We start from the raw sequence: 24,989 nt of genomic DNA on the forward strand, positions 1-24,989 counted from the left end.
CATATTGAGTTGGATTAATTTCGAGATGGCTGATTGGAATAGAGAGTATTCCTCGAAGAAGACTGAGGATGAGAAATATTCGTGGTCGAGACAAGACTCAGGCCACGCTGACTCAAAATACGAGTGAGTCTTTGAGAAGTTCTTGTGAAGGTCTTGCAGTTGTTCTTGAGTGTGAGACAGGTCTTGCACAGTCCATGTTGAGACGTTGGACAGCTTAGAGAAGATGTCCTTCATGAGTTGCAGTCTACTCATTTGAGTAGCGACTTTTAATTTGATGTTGGTGGGAAGACCAGCGGAGTAGGTGGGACCTGGAGTTGAGTGTCATCCTCTTTTGGAGTTGGAGAAGATCTCCCCGACTTTTGAGACATGATCCTTTTGAGATGTTAATCGATTGATTATTATAATATAAAATAATAAAGGTTGGCCCATTTAAAAATTGGAATTTAATTTTGCTATAAAAAAAAACTGCTCAATATTTTTCCATGGTTGAACATTTATTTAAAAGGTTGGTTCATGACATTTATTTATGAAAAATAATTTCGGCCAAATGACCACCACGGCTGACTTGGCAGTAGCCTATTCGTTCCACCCAATTTTTTAATACATTTTCGATTGTTTGGGGCTCTATTTCACCAATAGCAGCTTGAATTTCGGTCTTGAGGTCTTGAATTGTTTCTGGATTGTTGGCGTAACACTTATCTTTCACCGCTCCCCAAAGATAATAATCCAATGGCGTCAGATCGCAGCTTCTTGGTGGCCAATTCACATCAGCATTTCTGCTGATTATTCGATTTCCGAAAATGCGGCGTAAAACATCGATTGTGGCGTGTGCTGTATGGCTCGTTGCACCGTCCTGTTGAAACCAAACATCGTCCAAGTCGTCAGCTTCAATTTCTTGAAAGAACCAATCGTTCAACATTGCTGCTTCATTTTCAAAGAAAAATGGACCGATGATGCCGCCAGACCAAAGTCCGCACCAAACAGTCACTCGTTGTGGGTGCATTGGCTTCTCTATGACGACGTGCGGGTTTTCTGTGCCCCAGATGCGACAATTTTGCTTATTAACATAACCACCGAGGTGGAAATGAGCTTCGTCCGAAAAGATGATTTTTCGATAAAATTCGTTATCCTCCGCCAAACAATTTTCCGCCCAATTTGCGAACCGTAGACGACTCGGATGGTCAATTGGCTTTAGCTGTTGCACCAATTGAACTTTATACGGCTTCATGGCAAGATCTTTACGCAAAATTCGCATCAAAGAAGTGCGTGAAATGTCCAATTGTTGAGAACGATGGCGAACTGATGTTGATGGTTGTTCACGCACACTTTCAGCCACAGCAGCAATATTTTCGGTTGAACGGACCGAACGTGTACGTACACGTGTTGGTTTATCCACCAACATTCCGGTTTCACGAACACGCTTCACAAATTGATCCACAAATTGGGTTTTTGGAACATTTTTTTTGTCGATTTTTTTTCTTAAATTTCTCACAGTTTGAGTAGAAGACTCACCACTTTGGAAATAAGTTTTTAATATTTCCCAACTTTCTTCAATAGCGTCCCATTTCAACTTCAAATTTTCAACTAAATATTAGTCACGTCAAAAAGAATAGTTGACGTTTATAAAGTCAAATAATCGGTAGTTCAAATTCCAAACACTAGATGGACCACCCTTTATCATCAGATTTGAGCTGACTGAGAAAGTTGAGAGTGCACTAAAAAATCACGTTAAGAATTCAGACCAAGTTCCAATTCACTTGAGCGAACGAAGAATCTAGAAGAGAATTAATTGAATTGAGCAGATTCAACAGGTTCCACCGGTTTTTTTGAAAAGCTGATTGACAGCGAACATTAACTCTCCTCAAGCTAGTGCATATTATGATATTATACTGATCTCTTGTATTTTCCATGCAAATAACTGGATTTGGTATGCCTTCAATTTGTATAAACTTCAATTATGTTCGTCACATATTTTCCAAAGAGATTCGACATTGTGATAAAAACGTAATAACAGAAACTTTTACGTAGAACGGACAACATAGCGTTGATTTAAAACCAAATTGTTGTTGACTAATGAATACCTGTGACCATGGGGTTTTCTTCGGTGTAGTCTTAATTGGGAGATCATAGAATCAGCCATGTTCGTGTTGAAATTTTGTCTGCAGAATCAAATGAAGTCGTTCTACGCCAGTTACGTCTAATCTCGGTGAAATTGGCCCTTAGATTCCATGCTCCGTTCAGCGCTACACTATACTGACGAGGGACAATGAGCCCGGAAACCATCTACAATTGTGTTTAGTTGTTTCGAATTCTCTGGGATTTCCCTACGCCCGTTCATGACTAGCTCGCATTATTGGAACGTCAATTTTTCCGAATTGTGGTTTCCAGTTTAAGTTCATCAATGCGTTGAAATTTTTGAACTTATGACGTTCAATGAATGAGCTCAGAAACCGGGTATAAGTTCACTTCGACGGTATTTAACTGAGTGAAATCTGTTGTTCAGCTGTGATCATTTTTCATCCCCTCATCATGTCATCTCAGCGGCTTATCTGCATCAGTAGTTCAAATTGTATGACGAGAAGTGTTTACCGGTGGGGATTTGAAGGAAGCTCGGGAGCGATTCAGGAAACAATAATCAACAAATGAAATCTTGTTATAAAGTCCGCCTGGATAGTTTTGCCCGAATTATCAATAATGATAATAGTCAAGAATGAGTTCGGATAGTTCTGCCAATAATATTCGAATAGTTTTCAATAGTCTCTAATGTATCGATAGTTGTTTATATTCCATTTTGACGTTTAGAAACGACTTTATTAAACTCATAGCAACAAAGGTAAGTTTACTTTTGTCATCTCAATGAATTGAAAAATACTTTATTCACAAGTGAAATAAAATAGCATGAATATGAGCGGATCTTATTGTTGTTGTTATGAATTGAATGCCCTAGCGATATTCAATCGCCCTCTATGACATTTTACAAATTACAATTTTGAAAAATGTTATAATTTGAATACTAATCGAAATGGAATAAAATTTTGTATACAACACGTGAGTTATAATTATTTATTCAACACTTGAATACTGCCTTTAATTTAAATTTAAAGGCTGCAGCTAGCAGGCTGATATTTCAGATATCATATTATGTGTTATAACTTCTGATGAACATAAGTTTCATTGGAAAATATATGTATGAGCAAATGAGCCAAATATATCAATGAAATGAAAAACAAAAACATGTGCAATAAAATGAGAAATTCATTTTTTGATTTTTTCAACAGATGTATACTTGATTTTACCATCGGCCAACTTAAGGAACAATTATGATGTAGTGGTAATCATGGTGGTCATGTAGTTCAGGTTTCAGGTTTGTGAAACCTTGAAAAAATGGTTTCTTCTATGCAGCATTCAGACCAACGTAGGGTGTATATGAAATGCTTCGAATGCGACTGTGAACTTAAAAAGTTGATCACTTTCCTATTGATCTTTTGCAGTCGTCCTTGGATGATATCTCTAGCCAGTTTCATGTGATACACTACGATGAAATAAATATAAACCTTTCACATATGAAAGAGAGAAACAGTCTTCGAGATAAACATAAAAATCGACTGACTGAAAATTTTGATCACAGTACTTCGTCCCATAAGATCTGGAAAGTGCCGAAAAAGACCTTCGTATGTCATGAATTTGAAGCCTTCATTCATCTCAACGTTGTAATGCAAGCTAAAACCGTTTTTTTTTTAAATCAAACCACCTGACAAGACCTGCGCTAGAACAATTTTGAATCTGAAATATCGGTACTCATCAGAATTTATAGTCATTTCGAGCATATAATTTTTATATATTGGAGACTATTGAATCAGACCGTTATTGGCAGACACTCTATGAAAAGGACCAATGTCTCATCATAAACTTACCTTATTTTCTGTTTCAACTTCGAGGCTGAGGTATACAGGTTGACTGTCTCATTTTCAAATTCTCATAAACCTTCAAATTCAAACTGAATATTCACAATTCAAAATCTATTGCACTTAAGCTTTAAAAATTCGAAAATCATACTGTTCCATAATTTGAACGAAATCAGCTCCAGTAGATTCGATCAACTTGAATTCGTCGATAGCTCGTCCACTCGTCCAAAAATCTTGGTGGGGTGATCCTCTGGACACACCTCCTTTCAATGGCTTGCTTGCCGGGGCCATCCTGCAGCTGGAATTCAAACTGTCAAACATCTTGTCCATAAAAAGGATCAGCTCTGCAGTGTCCACACTTTTTGGGGTTAATCTGTTCTCATCTTCAATGTCTGTAAAATATTAAAGTCATGAACACATATATTTCTACAGTTACCACAATGTAATCAAATTGCTATTCTTACAGTTGGTGACCTTAGGAAGTCAATGGTGAAATAATAAAAAAAAATAAGATATCTCACTCCATAACGCAATCCGCTTCATTAGAGACCCAACTTGATAACTGAAAACCTGTGTGCAGCAGGATACCTTCATTTTTCTTATTCTACCTCTGATGCAATGTTGGTCAGTTAATTTAGGGCAGATACGATATATCTCTGATGAGTCGAGAAAATAAAATTGCTCTACATGAGCCAACTTGGCCACTCTATTTTTTCCTTCATGGAAAAAAATGGAGATCTTTAGTTAATAAATTGTTCCTAATTCCTTCGATTAGATGTGGAACATCAAACAAAGGAATTATTTCAATATTATTAACTAAAAATCCAAAGTTTTCATCAGTTTTATTTTCTCTTAGGCAGAGCTGCTTCCTCTCCTTCAATAGTGCATTAATAGCTGCTACATTAGCACTCCCTTGATCGCAAACCGTACGAAATACTTCCAAACCAATGTCCTGGGAAGCCTGGATAATATCCTTTATCAATTTCTTCAAAACTACAGACTTCTCAGGACCACTGTAACAGATGGGCTGTTTCCAGTTCTTCTGTAATCCTTTCAGTAGGAAAACCAAAACATGATCTGCAATATCTGGCCTCCTCTCATAACCAGTGTTTGGAACCCCTTTGATGAGGTCTACTCCAGAATTATATTGTAATCCTGGAGTTATGGACATCTCATCAAACATCAGGACGCAGGTTCTGTCCTCTTCTACATCGATCAGGTTTTTGTTACCTCCACCTTTTTGGTATCCCATTATATTCCAGTAACCAGGCTCACCGTAACGGTCAGTGAAACCATCTTTGAAGGATGGTAGGTTCCATTTTTTATAATACTTAACAGTTCGTGTAGGGTCTAGTGTAAAAACGTCCATCTCGACATTCTTGCCTATTAATACGACGTAATCAACGCGGGAATCTATCTTACATATTTTCTCCAATCTATTGACCATCTCTTGGCCCGTAGCAAATAACGATTCAAGATCGGCTCCATACGCACCTAGGTCATTAATGCCATCTACATTACGACCATGTAGCATGACTATATACAGCATCCTAACCACGCGCTTATACGCTTGATAAGGACGCACGGTCACGGTTATTCCATGTCGCGTCATTTCGGTGGAGGCTCATAAGTGCATATTGGATATACAACGTCAGTGATAGGAGTGGAAACCATTCCAAAGAACTGGTCCCAGCCCTTTCCGCTATGAACGTCTCGTTTGATCACGTCTTCATCCGATAATCGGAACATGCAACGGAAGGATCGACCATCCTCGCTATAGTCAGCAGCGTTACGATGATGCTTATGATCCCAGTTTCCTTCTATGCTTCTTAGGGAGGTGGAGAACCCCCGATAAACGGGTAGCGTCCCTACGGAAGCAAGTCCGTTATCTACAAATGGAAAATCAACAATCAATTCGCAATTTCCTATGCACGTCGTAAGGTCAAAATGACCCTCGTGATTTTCATCAGCTGCCGCTTCATTCTGGATAAAGATGTCGCAGTTCGACGGCCGTACTAAGCCAGAACCGTTGCCACAACTAGTGCTACGGATAACAATATGACTTTAGCCTTGCGGCTTTCACACTCCTCTCCAGAGGAAAATTCACTTATCCCAGATATCTCAGAAATCAAAAGGATTAGGCTCTGTTGGAGCCCTTTCCAGGTTTTAGGGCTCGTGGTGGTGGTCGGGTCCGGGTCGCTCCTCGGCTCCCTGCTGTAGGTTGGATTCCTGCTCCATCCGCACTTCCTGTCGGAGCAGACGGTGTTCCTCTGCATTCCCCATGTACTTGCGTACAGTTCTCGCCGTTCCGAGCAGTACCGCCTTCTGCATGACTTTATAAATATTTTCGTCCAACTGAAGTTTTCTCAAGTTCTCTAGTAGTTTCTTCGGTATCAGGCCTGTAGATGAAATGACAATAGGGATGGTCTTTATATCTTTCAGCTTCCACTGTCTTCTGGTTTGTTCCTCGAGATCTCTGTATTTTGAAATTTCTTCAGTGTGTCTACCTAGAAGATTGTTATTATTTATATCTAATGTATATCTAATGCAGGGTCCGAAGTAGCGAATGCGGTATTCCGTTGCGCACAATGAAACTTAGCTTCGAGCTGGAGATTAGCTGCTAACTGCACTGTTTCGATGTCTTGTAATATATTAGTGGTGGGTACTTTACAGGCGTTAACGAGCGTCTCATCAGTCTTGGCGGCAACTTCAGGAAGTTTATGTGTTGAAATTTCGACTTCCTGAACGGGCTTGACAACTTGCAATGACGATTATTATTATTATTATTGGCATGTGCAGAATTAGAACTACTACAAAAAATAAATCCGTTTAAGATCATAGGAAATATGTGAATCTGTGCAACAAATATAATACATTTGAAGCATGTTGATAAAAAAAAAATTGATTGGAGCCTTAAAAATGTTACCTTCTTCAACACAACTGCTCTCCAAGGCAAATAGGCATTTATTACTGGGTTTATTACCCAGAAGAGCATCAATCTCATAAAAAAATTTGAACCCTCTTGGGGGCTCTTCTGGACCTATTTTTCTGGTCTTTTGCCATTTTGTAACTTCTAAACAGGGATTTCCATTTATTTTGTATCATGTTTGAATCTACTGAAAATCCCTGCCTTAGCAAGTCATTACTGATGTTCTCAAATACAGATTTCTTTTTTTTTTGGATGGCTCAGGTTCTTATAATGAGCCTCCATCGATTTTATCAAAGATATTACCATGGTTTACTGCCATGGTACATGCGATTCCTGAAAAATGGAACATTAAATCGTATTTCGTCTAAAATTTTCTATTTGCTTTGTTCTCAGGCTCTGGCAATGTTGGCTCATATACTTCAGTTGACCCTTCACCTTGCAAGAAGTTTTGGACCAATTCCATTAGGAATTGGTGATCTTATATATAAGAGTAAAATCGTGAATATCTATAATAAAAATCACTTGGGAATGATTTACTTACCAGTCTCAGCACTTCTGATTGATTCCTCATCCAAATGCAGCTCATATTCTACATGACTTACGAATATATTGCTGGCCATATTTCAGCAAAAAAATTAAATAATAATAAAATTATAAAATATAATAAATATTGAACAAAAAATTTGTTATAATAAATAACCTATTAGATTCTCAACCTCAAGTGATACGCAACCAACCTGATTTTCCTTGTATCTCAGCTTATATGCGGGGCTGCAATATTCCCCAAACACACAACAGGCAGCACTAAGTATAGCCTTGATAGAATTTCCAAACCATAATTGTCTTAGTGACCATTTCAACTGTTGTGACGCTCTTCTGCATCACATTCATTAATTTTATTTTATTGGTGCTTCAGCAAGATCTCTAGTATAATATAATGTATTCAGGGCAGTAGAAGCTTTTTCAATAGGATACCTGGGTCATCATGTATCTTCTTTTCCTGTTTGGGCCTCGGAGATTCAAGTGCTAGTTCAGATTCCTATTGGAAATACAGTTTCATCTACGAAACACTCTTTCACTTCATTGAGAAATCTGCGAGGGCAGGTTCGTTCTCCAGAAACTGACACGACTCAAAACAATTCCTCACATCAACAGGATCCAGAATGAATTTCATATTATTGGAATACCATAACCAACCATATTATTTGTATTAGGTTTTTATGTTAGTAGGTCCTGTAAGCAATGACAGATATATCAGAGTTGAAATATTCTGTGTTCTATAAATCAATTAGGTCTATGATATACATAGAGACAAGACGTTGATAAAGAATACAAATAACTCTCGTAGTAAAATTAAGATTTTTATAAATCTGGAGGTTTCCTTTCCTTTTCGTATAAATATCTATAAAGGGGGTACATAGAGTGATTGGATAAGTATTTCCAAAAAAACAAATATTTAAGAGGGGGAGGATTATAAACTAAAACATTTTTGTACATTTGAGAATCAATTGATTCAACACAATGAGAGTTACATTTACTATAGTAAGAACAAATCAATATGGATTTTTTTCAACAGCAATGCTCTTCTGCCAACATGAATTGAAAAATAATCATTCAGTTTACTGAACGTGTTCAAATAAAGACAATGCGACATATTTTTCGTTTTATCTGTGTATGTCCATTAATTGTACATACCTATATATGAAACAGATTTGACTAAACTCCATTTATCTTCATTATTGACCTCGTTTGTCTTTATCCACAATATGAATTTGCCACGGAACCAATCCATCATTAGATGATGATGAGGACCCAGTATCCATACTTCGATTCTGTCGAAGGTGCAATATGAATTGCCCCACAAGCATCCAATCCTTGATTGGAAACTGTTCAAATTCTTCATATTTGTGGATTCTTTTTGATGAATTTCTCAGACAAATTCGGGTTGTAGTATGAGAAAGTTCTCTCGATGGCCGACACAGCATAGTTCATCCTTAACCTTTTCCCCCTCTCACTTTCTGGAATCTAGGATGATGATATTCGATAATGACCCCTAGGTAAAGTACAATGTGAATTAGGTAGGATGTATCTTTTATCGTCTCTCACAATGCAATTTTCTCCTGTTCAATTGAAAAAACATCATGACATTTAGAGATAATATTTCTTTGTCTTATCAATTGTGTTGGAATCAATCAAGCATTTCAAGTAGTCATCGAAAGACAGGCTTTTAATTACATTCCGCTTTATGCCCTTCACTTTTTTTATTTCCTCTTTATCAACACAAAATTATTACATTTTGGATCGTGAACCTACGAAATCGGTCATTATCTTACCATTATTTTCATCCTTCATCAAGCCCAATACATTTTTATTGACTTGAGGAATTTCATATGGATTTCTTTTAGGATAGTCAGTATCCAAGCGTCCGTAACAATCACTTTTTATGTACTCATAGGGATTTTAATTTGATACTTCATAAGTTTAACTATCAGTATCTACATAATTCAATATACTTTCTTTGAAAGTAGGTTGGAAATAATCGTAATGAAACTCATACAAGCAAACCTTTGAAATGTCTAATACAGACATTCCTACATATATTGGTTTATCGATTGTGATCAAACGCTTTTGCAATTCAATTGCGACTAGATTTTCTCCGAAGATGATTTGAGCGGCTGCTACAGTTCGAAAATGCATTTGAAATGGCGGTTCAAATACAGTACTACCGCATGAGTTGGGTCGAAAAATTGGTGGTTCATATTGTGGACCACCATCGCCATTAAGAGTTAAACAAACTCTCCTCTGCGCCATACTCTGAAAATATTCGAATCAGTAACAGACCTAAACATTATTTAATATTAAATTATATAATTATAGAATATATACATTGTACTCGACAACCCTCTTTGTTATTCCTTATTTCTCTCTTCTGACGAAGACCTCATCCTTTTACAAGGAGTACTGTGAATTGCCTCATCATTAAAAGTATCTCCCATCAACACCATTAATTCTTCAATTTCTGCTTGTTGTTCGATGGAGGGTACGTTTGAAGGAGTTTTGTCTTATTGAACAATAGTAATTCACTATCCCTTACTATACAATAAAGACTTTAAATTGAGGATAACAATCGCATAGCATCTTACCTGCCAAAAAAGGGATTACCAAACCATTCACAAAAACAGAGACGACCAATGGAATTTAAAGATTGATACTATATATAGATAGATAAATTGTCATTAGTCATTTATTCATGACTACAATTATTTTGTTTGCATTCATCAATGTATATATAAGTATTGGATATATTTATTTAAACATATTACATTCATATAATTTCTTTATCAAAAGAATAAACGCAGAAATTCTAAGAAATCTAAATTATCCGCAACTTAGGTAAGATGAGAAACCAAATAATTCAATACGATCATTTTTCAAAAAAACTTATATATGTACTTTCAATTAATGAACACTGCAAGCAAAACAGTTCCAGGCAGATGCAGTAACCTTCTCAGGTATACGATCCTCATGACTCACATTACTAACGAGCCTAAACAATTAATGATTAGTAAAATTTGTTGTATTAATTTTATTAGTATTACCTAATGTCCGTCTATTCATCGGACACTTCCGAAAAACTTTCCGTAGAAGCGGTACTGATATTAGGAGAACTAGGCACATCTTGCACGGCACATTGAAACACATTTCCACAAATATCAATATTTTCCTGAACATTTTCCATAATAAAAAAGGAACGCACTGTCGAGCGAGTTGAGCGGTCGAGGTGTTTGGTGATCACGTAGACCAGCAGAAAGTCGCATGAATCCAGTGATTGGCCGAGGGCGGTCAAACCTTGTAGAGCTTCTACAAGGTTGGTGAGGAGTGTCTTGTAGTAAAGACGAGGATTTTTTTGAGGAGAACATTGAGGCGTTGAGAAGATCTTGTCGCAAAGAGCTGCCAAGAGAAGACGTTTGTTCTCATATTGAGAGAGGAGGCTGTCCCAAGCTATGGGAAACGAGGCGCCAGTGAGGGCTAAGCCAGAGATGAGCTTAAGAGGCGTGGACTGAAGAGATGAACGTAGATAGTGGAGGCGTTCGACATCAGATATTGAGGAGTTCTGGATTACGAGGGACTGGAAGAGGTCCCTGAATCCTGGCCAACTGGAGTAGTCGCCTGAGTAGGTACTTACTTTTTTGTCGCGTTTTTATATCTGCGATATATTGTCCATAATGATAGTATATTTATTTTTTCCTACATACATGTTTATCGCTCAATCAGAGTTCTTGGCATATTTTTCGAGAATCACTAGATTCACATCTATATGATTGCAACGTTTCATAACAAATGTTGTTTTCAACAATTGATTCAATGAAGTGTACTCTTTAGTTCAATTCCTTACTTTAAAAAAAATCATGTATAATTAGATTTTACACTATGATTGAAGGGCGGGGGTGATTAGTAGGGTTTACAGGGAGTACTGTCGAGTTCAGAGATAGCTCTCTTCTCACTGTTTGTTGGATCCTCTCTTCTCTTTTGATATCCTTTTTTAGCTTCCTACCTCCGTGGACGTAAGGAATCCTTCCTATTATATCTTGAATAGCAGGATATACGATTTTTGGATATAGCCACATTGACCAGACCCCTAACAGAAATGACATAACTAATATTCCTGTAATCACTCCTGACAAATATACAAAGGGATTCTTCCCATTGCATGTACTTATTTGTGAGTCATGGTAGCATGCTAGGCACCCATGACATCCAGAAAATGGACTGGGGATGGACCCAGTGCAGTCTTCACATTTGTATCGGATCAGTCCGTACCAGTAGCCAGGGACTACTCCGTATGTTCCATTTATCGAGGCAGATGTTCCTGCAAGAGATATAAAACACTCTGTAGGTGGAGTGATTATTATCTTTCCTTCTCCTATTCCTAGAGTTGGACATTCGTGAAACATTTTCTGAGAAGAAATACATCTGTGAGATTCAAATCAATCAACTCGTCAAAGGAACAATTAGGTTTTTTAAATAAAAATAAGAGGACATAAATTAAAGCACACGACACAAAAACGATTTCATCTTAAATTGACTCGTCACCTTTCACACTCAATAGAGTCATCGGAATTACACTGTCTAATATTGTGTATTTTTGCCTTAGTAAACCTATGACTCGTTCTACATGAATTCGAACGTTAGCTATAGCTCTGGTACGTTCCAAATCTATTGGATGGAATTGAGATCTGCCTCTCTTGAATGCTGGCAACTTTACAGTATCCCCAAACAACTCAACGAATTCTTTTATTAAAAAACAGTCAGCCATTACAGTATCACCTGGCAATAAATTTTCCAGAAACTGAGATTGTTCCGTGATGATTTTGTCAGATGCTTATCCTCTCCATCCTTCACTGCTGAAGCAAATACTGCCCTGTGGTGTAATTCCTATCAAGTACTTGACTGCTTGATTATGCTTGTAAAGTGACCATGTTTGAGCAGCTGCCAAAATATCATTTGGTCTCTCTGTTTTGATTTCAAAACAGCCAATAATGACTGTTGTGTTTTCCTGAAACGCCTTTATAAAGTAGGAAGGCATTGTTCTCATTAACGTTTCCCTCTCATGCCAACATACAAAATTCTTCAATGTTGAACATAGAATCGCCAAAACTGTTTTAAAATAATTAGCCGCTGTTGTAGGACTAATACCAAATCTATATGCTATATCCTTGAAAAACAAGTTCAAATCTCAGTTTCATAAGGCGCGGTTCTCACTGGAGCGATACGATAAGCGATGCAACATGAGCAATCTTTTATCGCCCGATGCAACTTTTATCTTCGCAACACACCAGTGCACACTGAAGCGATACGATATCCAAATTAAGCGCTTAATTGTCAATCAATTACGAAATTCTATGCTACTTTTTCCGATTTGATTCTCAATCACCTTTCTGTCGCTGAAGCGACACGGCAGCTGTGTCGCCCAAACCGACGCGATTTCGATATTTATCGATGTAGTATCGCGATCGCTTCAGTGTGCACTGAATTAGTTGCTTCCATTACGTTTGCACGGTTATAAGAGAGCCGTGTCGAATCAGGGTCGGGTTGCTTATAGAATCACCTGTCGCATCGTTTATCGTATCGCTCCAGTGAGAACCGCGCCTAAGTGTCAATAACACTTGATTTGTGGGCGATAGCACTGTGTTCAAATTAGTTTTCACGAAAAATACAACTAAATTTAAAACTTTGTCTAACTCCATATTTGGAAGGTCAGTATAATAAAGTGTTTGATATCATTGCCATGTAATACTTCCGCACATCTTTTTCAATTATTGCTGCCTCAAATCATTCAGTTCTACCTTAATTGAGGTAAACTCTCGATTTGTTATGTCAGTTTGGACTGCTTGTGAGATTTGGATTTTTTCTGGAACCGATACATACTCAATACTGTCCTCCGAAGGCAATTCAAGAGGTGCATCAGATGGTCCTGCTTCTCCCACGTCTTGCCTGATCTGTAAGGAAGTGAAAAATGATATATTAAATGTGAACATTTGTTCTAGTAAAGCATGTAGAATAGAGAAAGACATAACCCTTTCTTTTTGACACCATCTTCTTCTGTTATTCTTTCATATCCGTAACCAAGATGTAGGGATGGAATACAATCTGGATTCAGAGTATCCTTCAAAGCTACTGGTTCGCCTGTGAGATATTTATATATTACTCAAAACAAATATCCATTTTAAATATATTCACTAAATACCTGTTATGAAATACTTATTTTTATCTTCAGTAAGATCTTCTCTCTTAATTGCTGCTAGCCACTTGTCTTCTCAAAGTGGCCAATTCTCTCAATTGCTGTTGATTCTTATAACTAGACAAAATTGAAGGAATGCGAAAAAAACGAACATTGTCGCGTTCTCCACGGCTCCCACAATTTATCATGCAGCAAAAAGAGGACATCTTGAGCTTCACAGACAATTGAAACAACGAAAAGATGATAGATAAACACTCGAACTTTAACAAAGATAACAGAGAATAGGTTGAATCTAAGAGGAACACGATATAACCGTGGTTTCACAATTTCTCCTTTCACAACTGTTTAAAGCCCGTTTGCAACAGCCGAGAATTCTCTAGAAAATTTACTCGAGATTTCATGCGCCGTGAATTATGTACCGTTACATACGCACTTTCGGTAGAATTCTCTGTTCAGTTGCGTACTAAATAGGCTCCGCCCTTTTCTTGCGAGAATTTTGTAGAGAATTCTCCAGAGAATTCTCGGCTGTTGCAAACGGGCTTAAGAGATTAAACTTCTTTTCCAATCTTTGGCAGTATGAACTATATGTTCTCCATCCTCCATTTTTAAAGGGATTTGACAGACATTCTAACTGAACTTTGAACTTTCAATCTCCCATTTCAGCATCCTATATAATTTTATTTTAATTAAATGGTGTAAAATAAACATTTTGTGATCTCTGCATTGATCAAACCAGCTGAAACTATTTTCCATATAACTTATTTTAAGATTTCATGCATTCATTCTAATCATAATGATTCAAAACTACTGTTAAATCTATTAATCATACAAGTGATTAAATCACTGAACTGATCATTTGTTCTTGTCAGATAGTTTATTCTGTCATTTGAAATGCCATAATTTTTGTAAAAAAGCAACAGTTTTTTTCTCTGAGACCTTATCATCTCTTTTGAGAAACTCGTCCCGACACAGAATCTCTATGGTTTCAAAGTGTTTTCTGTGAGTCAGTTACTTGACAGTTAAAGTAGACAGTTTATTTGTGTTCTGTGCTGTGCAGTGATATCAATCTTTGGGTACATTTTGTTCATCTTTTTGAGTTCTGAGAATTCATATAACAAACATAACCGGTATGTCTTTATCAGCACAGCAGAAATCTTTCCTCGAAGAATGTGAAATTAAGTTTTCAGGAGGATACTTTTGGCACTTGCTGTTCCAGTCAGATCCCTTGTAAGTGAATAACGCATAGCCTCTTGAAATTGTAATTCTGAATCTTCTCTGCTTCATCCAATAGACCATACTGTTTTGGTCAACGAATCTTTCTCCTTTACGTTCTTAAAACCACAAGTAAAGCAATAGAAAAAATGATATTTGGAAACCCCGATAGTGACTCTATATTCTGTTAGATAAACATTTTTATTAACGTAATAAGAGAAATAAATGTTGAAAAATACAGGAGGACTTTGTCAAGAGAAGGATAAGGATACATTTCGTTCATTAAGTCTTTAATTTAGGAGTAATGATAAGTCCACTGGGCGATCATAACATCCAAGGTGTCCAAAATCAAGTTTTTTGGTTAAATTGATCCACAGTTAGTGGATGTAAGGCAATTGATTCTAATTCTCTAATTCAGTTATTCCACGTCCAATCAAAATAGTAAAATCCTCACTTGGATATGTCAACTTTGATTTATCATCTGAGCACGATATAAATGTGTTATGGTAATCCAAAGTAGAAACTAACTTAGAATCACATAGAACACCTTTAATTTTTCTCGGAATTGCCTTGATGAAGTAGCCTTTACAATGGCTGAAACTGGCTGTACCGGTGACGTTGATTGAGACAATAATATCCGAGTCGATGACAATGGATGAGACGATGAAGAAGGCTGAGACGGATTTTGCGTTGAAGACATCAAGTTTAAAAATGCTGAAAAATATTATTCAATATAATTTATGTAATATATCCAGGGATCTTCTGAGAAGGGAGGACCAGGTCTGTTTTCCACAATGTTTCCGACAAATCTTGCTCGGTTTTCGAGAGAAAAATGCTCCACTAATGGATCAACCTTTATGGCCGCAAGTTCATTTGGGGAAAAACATACAGAACTGTTGCATCCCCTACTTTCTGGCACCAATTTGAGCAGTAGAGGAAAATGACTTATCACAAAATGCCTATATTTTTGGAGCATCTCATATTCTCATAAGCCAAGAGTTGATCTTTTATTTAATTTCAACTCAACATAGTGAGTATGAATAGTGACTACTATTTTCAATAAAATATTTACCATTCTGTCGTGTGTGCCTATTACCCTGGTATTCATTCGCTCTTCTTTCGAAGCGTCTGCTCCTTGCATATATTGGCACTGCAGGCAGCAGACCCTTCGAGTTTGAAGGCTTGCTCCCTTTTGTCGTTACCTGCTTTGTGGGTTTCTTAGGAATTTGAAGGTCTCTGAAACCTTTTCTAGGGCCTTGGTTTCTTTAATCTTCTCACCAAGATTATTTCCATACAGATACCCATCCACTGCAGTTGAATTGAGTTCATCCTTTAATTTATCATTGATTCCTGGGTTAATCAGCCCTCTGCGTAACGATGACTCCTCAAAATTAACCGCCGTTAATATTCTGCCTGCATCGCTTAGGCGTTCAATGAGCCTGATATTCGGGGATTCTTCTTCAACGGCTTCATTTAGAGCCTGAGCGATTGCCGTTATGGCAGCTCCAATCTGATTTTGAGACTTCTGCACCCTTTGGTCCCTTTTCCTTGCCAGCTCATTGATTACCACATTCACCTCAGGATTCAGTTTTGGAACTTCAATCCAAGGGCAATTTTCAACCGGCGGGTATTTTTTGACCATCTCCATTACCTTGTTCTGCGGTAAACCAGATCGGAGGATATCTCCCCAATGGTCCACAATTGTTGGGTGGATCTTAGGAGAGGTTTTCTTCTGTGGTATTTGTTCATACCCAAGAATTCCCAAAATACTGGCATTCGATGTATTAGGATTTTTCTCGCCATCCTCTTCAGGTATCGCTATGCATTCAAATTCATTCTCCGTTTCTCGTAGAGGCCAGCATCTGCAATGCAAAGAGTAAAGGACTAATGTCAAACCTTTTCAGGTTGGACAATTTGAAAGAGAAATTTTTAGTAGGTAAATTAGGGCAGAGAGATAGGTATCATTGAGGAAAATCGAATGCCGGAATATTTTTTATTCATTCCATAGTTAGCTGCTGCGCTGGTGGAGTAGTTGAAACAGGTGGGGGAGGTAGTCCTCGACCTCCCCTTCTTCCTCTTCCTCTTTCCCCCCCCCTTCTACCTCTTCCTCCCCTCCAACGTCTTCTATTATGAGTCTGCTGAAACAAAAAAAATCAGATAGAGAGAGATATAGGTATTATTAAGGAAAATCGAATTCCGGAATATTTTTTATTGTTCCGTTTTATTCATTTGTCTTCTGGGCCTGCGTCTGCTGGGCCGGCGTCTCAGGCGTCTGCTGGGCCTGTGGAGTAGTTGGGGGAGGTGGGGAAGGTACTCCTCTACTTCCCCTTCTTCCTCGTCCCCTCCCCCTTCTTCCCAGGATTGGTATATGATGTCCTATTCAAGAATTTATCTATGGATCTACCTGTCATTTTAACAGTATCTACAAACCTTCACCCTTGAACTTCTTAAGTTTAAGCCTCAATAGTCCGGGCAATGAAATCTGCCCGGACTACTGAAGTACTACTTACTGTATAATATAAAATCGTCTTCGCTGCCAAAAAATAAAGTGCCTCGTGCCTCTGAAGAAATGCTTTTGAATAAGGCAGAGAATAATTTTGGGTATGATATAAAAAGCACCAGATGAAATTTACTGAATTATCGAAATAATTATTCGCCATCTTCAAAAAAAAAAAAGATGGAATATGCCTGAACAAAGAGTACAGGACTAATGTCTAACCATTTCAGGTTAGACAAATTGAAATTTAAATTTTTAGTAGGTAAATTAGGGCAGAGAGAAAGGTATTATTAAGGAAAATCGAATACCGTTAATTGCTTTTATTGCTTAACTCTTAGACAGTCTAAGGCTTAACTCATTTCTTCTGTATGCGGTGGCGCCTCCGTCTGCTGTTCAGGCGCCTCCGACTGCTGTTCAGGCCGGCGCTGGCGTCTGCTGTGGAGTAGTTGGGGGAGATGTGGGAGGTACTCCTCTACTTCCTCTTCCCCTCCCTCTTCCTCTCCCCCTTCTACCCCTGCCTCCCCTCCAACGCCTTCTGTTACTCTGCTGAAACAAAAAATTCATATATTATGTTCAATTTTCTTACTATCTAGTTTAAAGTATGAATTTATTCGATAATACAAACATTTCCAGATTTTTTTGGTTTTAAAATTATAGTAAAAATAATATATAGAATATTCTCATTTTATATTGTTGTACGTTCGAGTAGATATTTAGAAATAATTCAACTCTTTTCTGAACTTCTTTATACCCTACTTGTACTTTCATACATCAACTGCATCACCCGCTGAAATTTTAGCACCTGCAATAAAAATTGGAGTACATAATTTGGAGAAATTGTGTGAAGTAGATTCAATCAATTAACTTGAAAATGTTCACAATGCTTAAATCATAAACAGAGATTTTATTTTCGAATTATATACCGTATACCGTTTGGTAATATCGCTAATGATATTATCTGGGAAGATCTTGGTGAAGTGGAATTCGTTGAATTCGGAGTTTTCCTGCACCCCCAGTGGCCATACAATTTCTTTTTTGTGTTGGCACCAGCTTCTCTACTGCCTTTTTTTATTTTGCGCCGGTGGCTGCTGCGCCGGCGGCTGCTGCGCTGGTGGAGTAGTTGAAACAGGTGGGGGAGGTAGTCCTCGACCTCCCCTTCTTCCACTTCCCCTACCCTCCCTTTCTACCTCTTCCTCCCCTCCAACGCCTTCTGTTACTCTGCTGAAACAAAAAATTTATATATTTTGTTCAATTTTCTTACTGTCTAGTTAAAAGTATGAATTTATTCGATAATACAAATTAGAAACATTTCCAGATTTTTTTAGTTTTAAAATTATAGTCGTAGTAAAAATAATACATATATAGAATATTCTCATTTTATATTGTTGTACGTTCGAGTAGATATTTAGAAATAAATCAACTCTTTTCTGAACTTCTTTATACCCTACTTGTACTTACAAACATCAGCTGCTGCATCACCCGAAGGAATTCAATCACCTGCAATAAAAATTGGAGTACATAATTTGGAGAAATTGTGTGAAGTAGATTCAATCAATTAACTTGAAAATGTTCACAATGCTTAAATCATGAACAAATATTTTATTTTCAAATTATATACCGTATACCGTTTGGTAATATCGCCAATGATATTATCTGGGAAGATCTTGATGAAGTGGAATTCGTTGAATTCGGAATTTTCCTGCACCCCCAGTGGCCATACAACTTCTTTTTTGTGTTGGCACCAGCTTCTCTACTGCCTTTTTTTTATTTTCATAACACTTTTTCACAGGTTCTCTGCAATGAAATATCTTCATTGCAGACATGCTATTGAACTGCCGAGTAATTTTTCCCAAGCACCATCTTTTTCTTTCCAGGATTGCGCATCTGTCTTTTTATTTTCTATTATATGTTTTTCGCCACTCACTAGTTGTAACAGCAACTGTTTCTCTGCGAGCGGATAGTTTACACCTCGAAACCGTTTATTTTCAGACTCCATTTCTAATATATTCTCAAGAGGTTTTATATATTTGTAAGCTGCGAGAACCGTAGATGACTAATAACATACGTATCGTTTGAATTTGCCGGTATGAGCAGACTGACAGCAGAGAATTTAATATAAAAACCCATTTTTCTTGTTCTTATATGGAAAATTTGACCTATTCTATGGTGAATTGCAACGTCGCACTTCAAATCTTATACCGTGCTATGGTTTAGTCACGCGCCAGTTAATTTTCGACGGTGCAAGTTCTCCTTAATATAAGTGGAGCTTGGCTAAGCTCCACTTAGAAATGTTTACGGTGCAGTTGGCTCCCTAAATTGTTTATTTGATAACTAACCTCTCGAAAACTCATATTACTGAAGTACCTATCTAATCAGAATAGAAAGTGGGTTGTCTCCAAACTCCAGTTTGATTGGCTCAACAGTTTATTCACACAACGACCTTGCTGCTTCATTTATTGCAAGTATTGTTAGAACTGTAAATTTCGGGTCAAAAATTGAGGAGGGAGTTGTCACTTCTTGGATCATTCTCTTTATTATAAAAATCCTCCCCAGTAATCGCCTTATCTGCCCTATCATATCATAATGCCTTGGATTCCTATATTTTTCAGTCATTTTGTTAGCATAAATGATCATGACTTCATCATACCGTATGAGTCTTGTGATGTAATCTTCCTTCCTTACTTATTATTCAATCTCGTTGGATAATTAATTGATCACATGCAATGGATGATGCTTACTGAAATTCTCAATTTGAATGAAGCAAATGATATACGATTTATTGATGATACTTCTGTTACAACCACAACTATGAATGGATTCAAAATGATCAGGGAATAAGGAAAATCATTTATATCTTATTAGCGACGATGTTGCTGAGATTCTAGAATTTAATAAAAGTTTTCTCAGAAATAGATTGGAAATGCTTATGAAACTTGATTTCAAATCTTATTATAAGAATTTTCGTATAACTATAACCAATATTAAAAATGGAAGTTCGAAATCCATTGAAGAACTAATAGGAATTTTTTGTCAGATCAATCCTTCTATTGAAAATTTGATATTATGTGAATGTATGATTTTAAATGAAAACAATATTCTTTGTGACATGGAGAAATATTTGTGGAGGATAATAAAAAATACTTTTTGTACATTTCTTAGTATTTATTTCATATGCATATATCTCCACATATTTACAATGTTGAATGGTTCATTGATATTTCATAAATAAAATATTTCAGAGTCCGAATCTGAAGATTTGTATAAATCTGGAGGTTCCCTTTCTAACTTTTCGTATAAATATCTATAAAAGGGGCAGATAGAGTGATCGGATAAGTGATTCAAAAAAGACATATATTTAAAAGGGGGAGGATTATAAACTAAAACATTTTTGTACATTTCAGAATCAATTGATTCAACACAATGAGAGTTACATTAACTATAGTAAGAACAAATCAATATGGATTTTTTTTCAACAGCAATGCTCTTCTGCCAACATGAATTGAAAAATAATCATTCAGTTTACTGAACGTGTCCAAATAAAGACAATGCGACATATTTTTCCTTGTCCTATCTGTGTATTCCATAACGTAAACTTTGATAGAAAGTCCATTATAATTGTACATGTATACGAATCAGATCTGAATAAATTCTATTTATAATGAAAATCTGCGTGATTTTCATCATCATTGCCCTCATTTTTCTTTGTCCACAATATTTTCTACATTTTTTTTTTGAGTTCATTACATTTTGTGATTTTTTAATATGATACATTTCTAGAAACGATCTTTTGTATAAGCTCTTTTCAAGCTCCAAGATAACTGCCGATTCATAGTCCATTTCATGATGTGTACATTGCGTAGAACAGACCAGATTTGTATAAATCCGGAGGTTTCCTTTCCAACTTTTCGTATAAATATCTATAAAGTGTTGTTTATTATATTTAATGATACACTTGCAGAGTTTATAACCGTTTATTCGAAAGGAAAAAAGAAAAAGTAAACTGTGAACACAACGACGCGTTAAACTTAAACTGAACTGACAGCTGACAGAATGAGAAGCACAGATACATAAATCTGAAGTATAATAGCATGCTGCGCATGTCACACATAGAATAGATGAGCTTTCGGTGTACATTTACAACATAAAGGGGGTACATAGAGTGATCGGATAAGTATTTCAAAAAAGACGAATATTTAAGAGGGGAAGGATTTTAAACTAAAACATTTTTGTACATTACAGAATCAATTGACCCAACACAATGAGAGGGGGTACATAGAAGGGGGTACATAGAGTGATCGGATAAGTATTTCGAAAAAGAAAAATATTTAAGAGGGGGGAGGATTATAAACTAAAACATTTTTGTACATTTCAGAATCAATTGACTCAACACAATGAGAGTGACATCTACTATAGTAAGAACAAATCAATATGAATTTTTTTCAAGACCAATGCTCTTCTGCCAACATGAATTAATGAATAATCGTTCAGTTTACTGAACGTGTCCAAATAAAGACAATGCGACATATTTTTCGTTTTATCTGTGTATGTCCATTAATTGTACATATATATGAAACAGATTTGATTAAATTCCATTTATCATCATTATTGACCTCGTTTGTCTTTATCTACAATATGGATTTGCCACGGAACCAATCCATCATTAGATGATGATTTCAAAAAAGACAAGGAGAGGAGGATTATAAACTGAAACATTTTTGTACATTTCAGAATCAATTGATTCAACACAATGAGAGTTACATTAACTATAGTAAGAACAAATCAATATGGATTTTTTTTCAACAGCAATGCTCTTCTGCCAACATGAATTGAAAAATAATCATTCAGTTTACTGAACGTGTCCAAATAAAGACAATGCGACATATTTTTCCTTGTCTTATCTGTGTATTCCATAACGTAAACTTTGATAGAAAGTCCATTCATTGTGCATATATTATATGAATCAAATTTGATTAAATTCCATTTATAATGAAAATCTGCTTGATTTTCATCATCATCATTGCCCTCGTTTGTCTTTATCCACAATATGGATTTGCTACTGAACCAATCCATCACTAGATGATGATGAGGATGCAGTATCCATACTTCGATTATATCAAAGGTGCAATGAATTGTCCCACGAGCATCCAATCCTTTATTGGAAACTGTTCAAATTCTTCATATTTGTGGATTCTTTTTGATGAATTTCTCAGACAAATTCGTATGAGAAAGTTCTCTCGATGGCCGACACAGCATAATTCATCCTTAACCTTTTGCCCCTCTCACTCTCTGGAATCTAGGATGGTGATATTCGATAATGACCCCAAGGTAAAGTACAATGTGAATTAGGTAGGGTCTATCTTTTATCCACCTACAAAATGCAATTTTCTCCTGTTCAATTGAAAAAACATCATGACATTTAGAGATAATATTTCTTTGTCTTATCAATTTTGTGTTGGAATCAATCAAGCATTTCAAGTAGTCATCGAAAGAAAGGCTTTTTTAATTCCGCTTTATGCCCTTCTTCACTTTTTTTATTTCCTCTTTATCAACACGAAATTAGTACATTTTGGATCTTGTACCTATGAAATCGGTCATAATCTTATCATTATTTTCATCCTTCATCAAGCCCAATACTTTTTTATTGACTTGAGGAATTTCATATGGATTTCCTTTAGGATAGTCAGATGTATCAAAGCGTCCGTAACAATCACTTTTTATGTACTCATAGGGATTTTGATTTGATACTTCACAAGTTTAACTATCAGTATCTACATAATTCAATATACTTTCTTTGAAAGTAGGTTGGAAATAATCGTAATGAAACTCATACAAGCAAATCTTTGAAATTTCTAATACAGACATTCCTACATATATTGGTTTATCGATTGTGATCAAACGCTTTTGCAATTCAATTGCGACTAGATTTTATCCGAAGATCATTCTATCCTTGTAGAAAGGGCTAGATATCAAATTAATGGCGCCATATCTGCCATACCATTTGTTAACCAACTTAACTTCTCTACGCTTCCGGACGTTTTCAACCGTTTTCACAAACAGCATTATTCATTAATTTGAACAGATTTTTTTCAAAATCTTTCTTTGATGCCTGCCTCAAATGTGTATTTTTGTCAATATCCATTTTAAGCCAGGCAGATTGTTTGCATTGAAGAACTCTATGGACTTTTTCAAAACAAGTCCATGAGTCAAGGCTTGTTTCAACGTTCTATGATGCACGATATAATTGTGTTTATGATAAAGAGTAGTTAGTTACTTCGGCAACTCTGATCCAGGTGGGATACGTGATTCCGCACAGAATGGCGTCTTTATGTGTGTCGTGTATTTCGGCGGGGTAATAGTTGTGTTTGTCCACTTGGCAAAAACTGACTCATAGCCCACATCAAAGTAGAGTAAATACTTTTCAGGTTCATTGACATTGAATTTTGACCCCTTATATTTGTTATTAGCCGTAGAGTATCTGTTTGAACACTGACTTATTCCACCCCTTATACCTTTTTCTATGAATAGTAATATGTCAATATCTTTAATGATTTCTAAATTGATATTTGTTATTTTAAGCATGCATTGAAAGGTATAACCCGGAAGGGTGTAAAAATGAATAGGATCTAATTCATACTCTTTTATCAGCTATCGCGGAATTGTTCGATCACATCAGCTAAAAGCTTGATATCAGTTTTGAGATATAACATCATATAATCTTTTAATGATTGACAATTGAATGTGGACCATATTAGTTGAGCGTGTAAATATTGTTCATTACTTATCTCTTCATAATTCAATTTGCTGTAGAATTTCACAATGGATGATAGGTGTATCATGCAATTTATCAACACTACTGATGTAGTCATAGGGGAACACATCTTTTTTGGTCAAATGTTTGAATGCATCATCATTTAAATCAAAAAATTGTTTCTTCAATTCGATAAACTGATTCAATGAAAGATAATAAGCTAGATTCTCTAGTGAACTGTTGAGAAAACGTAAACTATCAATGAACCCGAATTGTAATTGACTATTTTTATCATATTTCGTAAAACTTATATATTTTTCCTTATTCAATGGTGAAAGAAAAACGTGACCCAGTTTTGCGATCTTCCTTATAAGAAAATGTGCGTCATATCCACCCAGATTATGGAAAATTACTGGTATGATAAAAGACTTTTTAAAATTGAGATTACAACTATTGTGAGCTCACTCGCGGCACACTCCAGTAATGTGATCATGGTCAATGACTATTTTATCATCCGCTTTATAAGTCGACTATATGAACCAGTTGAGTTTATGGTTAATTGTTTCACGTAACCTATCTGCAATCTCACACAATTTATTCGAGAACCATTCCATGAATCCACCCCAGTATAGTTCTCAAAATATGACGGTAAAATGTCTTTCTCATAAGAACTTTTCAAATAAAAACCTGCGCTGATAGGTTTGTGTTCTTGATACTTTAAACAACTCAAATTTATATAATTGATTGGTTTCAATAATGACTCAAAGTCACAATGCATCACAAAAGGACTTCTCTGTTTGTATCTGTAATTTGTGAAAAAAACTTGAGACTTCTCTGGAAACTGTATGTGACATGGTTCATGGTTCGAGCACAATTCGATATGTTTGCCTAGTTTTTCTTCAGTAGTGAAATAATTAAGACATTGATCGCATATGAACTTATTTTTTTTAGACTTA

General features: G+C 36.3%; 3 protein-coding genes across 3 annotated transcripts; all 3 read right to left on the reverse strand.

Annotated features, from left to right (window-relative positions):
- Positions 1 to 520: 520 nt before the first annotated feature.
- Positions 521 to 1,228, reverse strand: LOC123306323. Its single transcript, XM_044888286.1, has one exon. It carries the CDS (start codon positions 1,226 to 1,228, stop codon positions 521 to 523), a length of 708 nt encoding a protein of 235 aa, XP_044744221.1.
- Positions 1,229 to 3,494: 2,266 nt separating this feature from the next.
- LOC123308113 lies at positions 3,495 to 4,744 on the reverse strand. The gene is made up of 2 exons (XM_044890661.1): positions 4,427 to 4,744; positions 3,495 to 4,297 (listed from the first exon to the last, which is right to left on the reverse strand). Exons 1-2 carry the CDS (start codon positions 4,497 to 4,499, stop codon positions 4,029 to 4,031), a joined length of 342 nt encoding a protein of 113 aa, XP_044746596.1. The 5' UTR covers positions 4,500 to 4,744; the 3' UTR covers positions 3,495 to 4,028.
- Positions 4,745 to 15,860: 11,116 nt separating this feature from the next.
- Positions 15,861 to 17,199, reverse strand: LOC123306325. The gene is made up of 3 exons (XM_044888288.1): positions 17,111 to 17,199; positions 16,828 to 16,926; positions 15,861 to 16,650 (listed from the first exon to the last, which is right to left on the reverse strand). Exons 1-3 carry the CDS (start codon positions 17,197 to 17,199, stop codon positions 15,987 to 15,989), a joined length of 852 nt encoding a protein of 283 aa, XP_044744223.1. The 3' UTR covers positions 15,861 to 15,986.
- Positions 17,200 to 24,989: the final 7,790 nt, after the last annotated feature.

The sequence above is a fragment of the Coccinella septempunctata genome, chromosome 2, assembly GCF_907165205.1.
Source record: "Coccinella septempunctata chromosome 2, icCocSept1.1, whole genome shotgun sequence".
Classification (NCBI taxonomy): domain Eukaryota; kingdom Metazoa; phylum Arthropoda; class Insecta; order Coleoptera; family Coccinellidae; genus Coccinella; species Coccinella septempunctata.

Bases quoted from the DNA above. Each gene is read 5' to 3' on its own strand.
- LOC123308113 (XM_044890661.1), bottom strand. From the start codon at position 4,499: ATGAAGGTATCCTGCTGCACACAGGTTTTCAGTTATCAAGTTGGGTCT. The intron at 4,298-4,426 runs GTGAGATATCTT...AATATTTTACAG, and splicing joins GAAGCGGATTGCGTTATGGA to ACATTGAAGATGAGAACAGA.
- LOC123306325 (XM_044888288.1), bottom strand. From the start codon at position 17,199: ATGACAGGTAGATCCATAGATAAATTCTTGAATAGGACATCATATACC. The intron at 16,927-17,110 runs GTAGAGGAGTAC...TTTTTGTTTCAG, and splicing joins GGGACGAGGAAGAAGGGGAA to CAGACTCATAATAGAAGACG. The intron at 16,651-16,827 runs GTTTCAACTACT...TTTGCATTGCAG, and splicing joins GAGGACTACCTCCCCCACCT to ATGCTGGCCTCTACGAGAAA.
- LOC123306323 (XM_044888286.1), bottom strand. From the start codon at position 1,228: ATGAAGCCGTATAAAGTTCAATTGGTGCAACAGCTAAAGCCAATTGAC.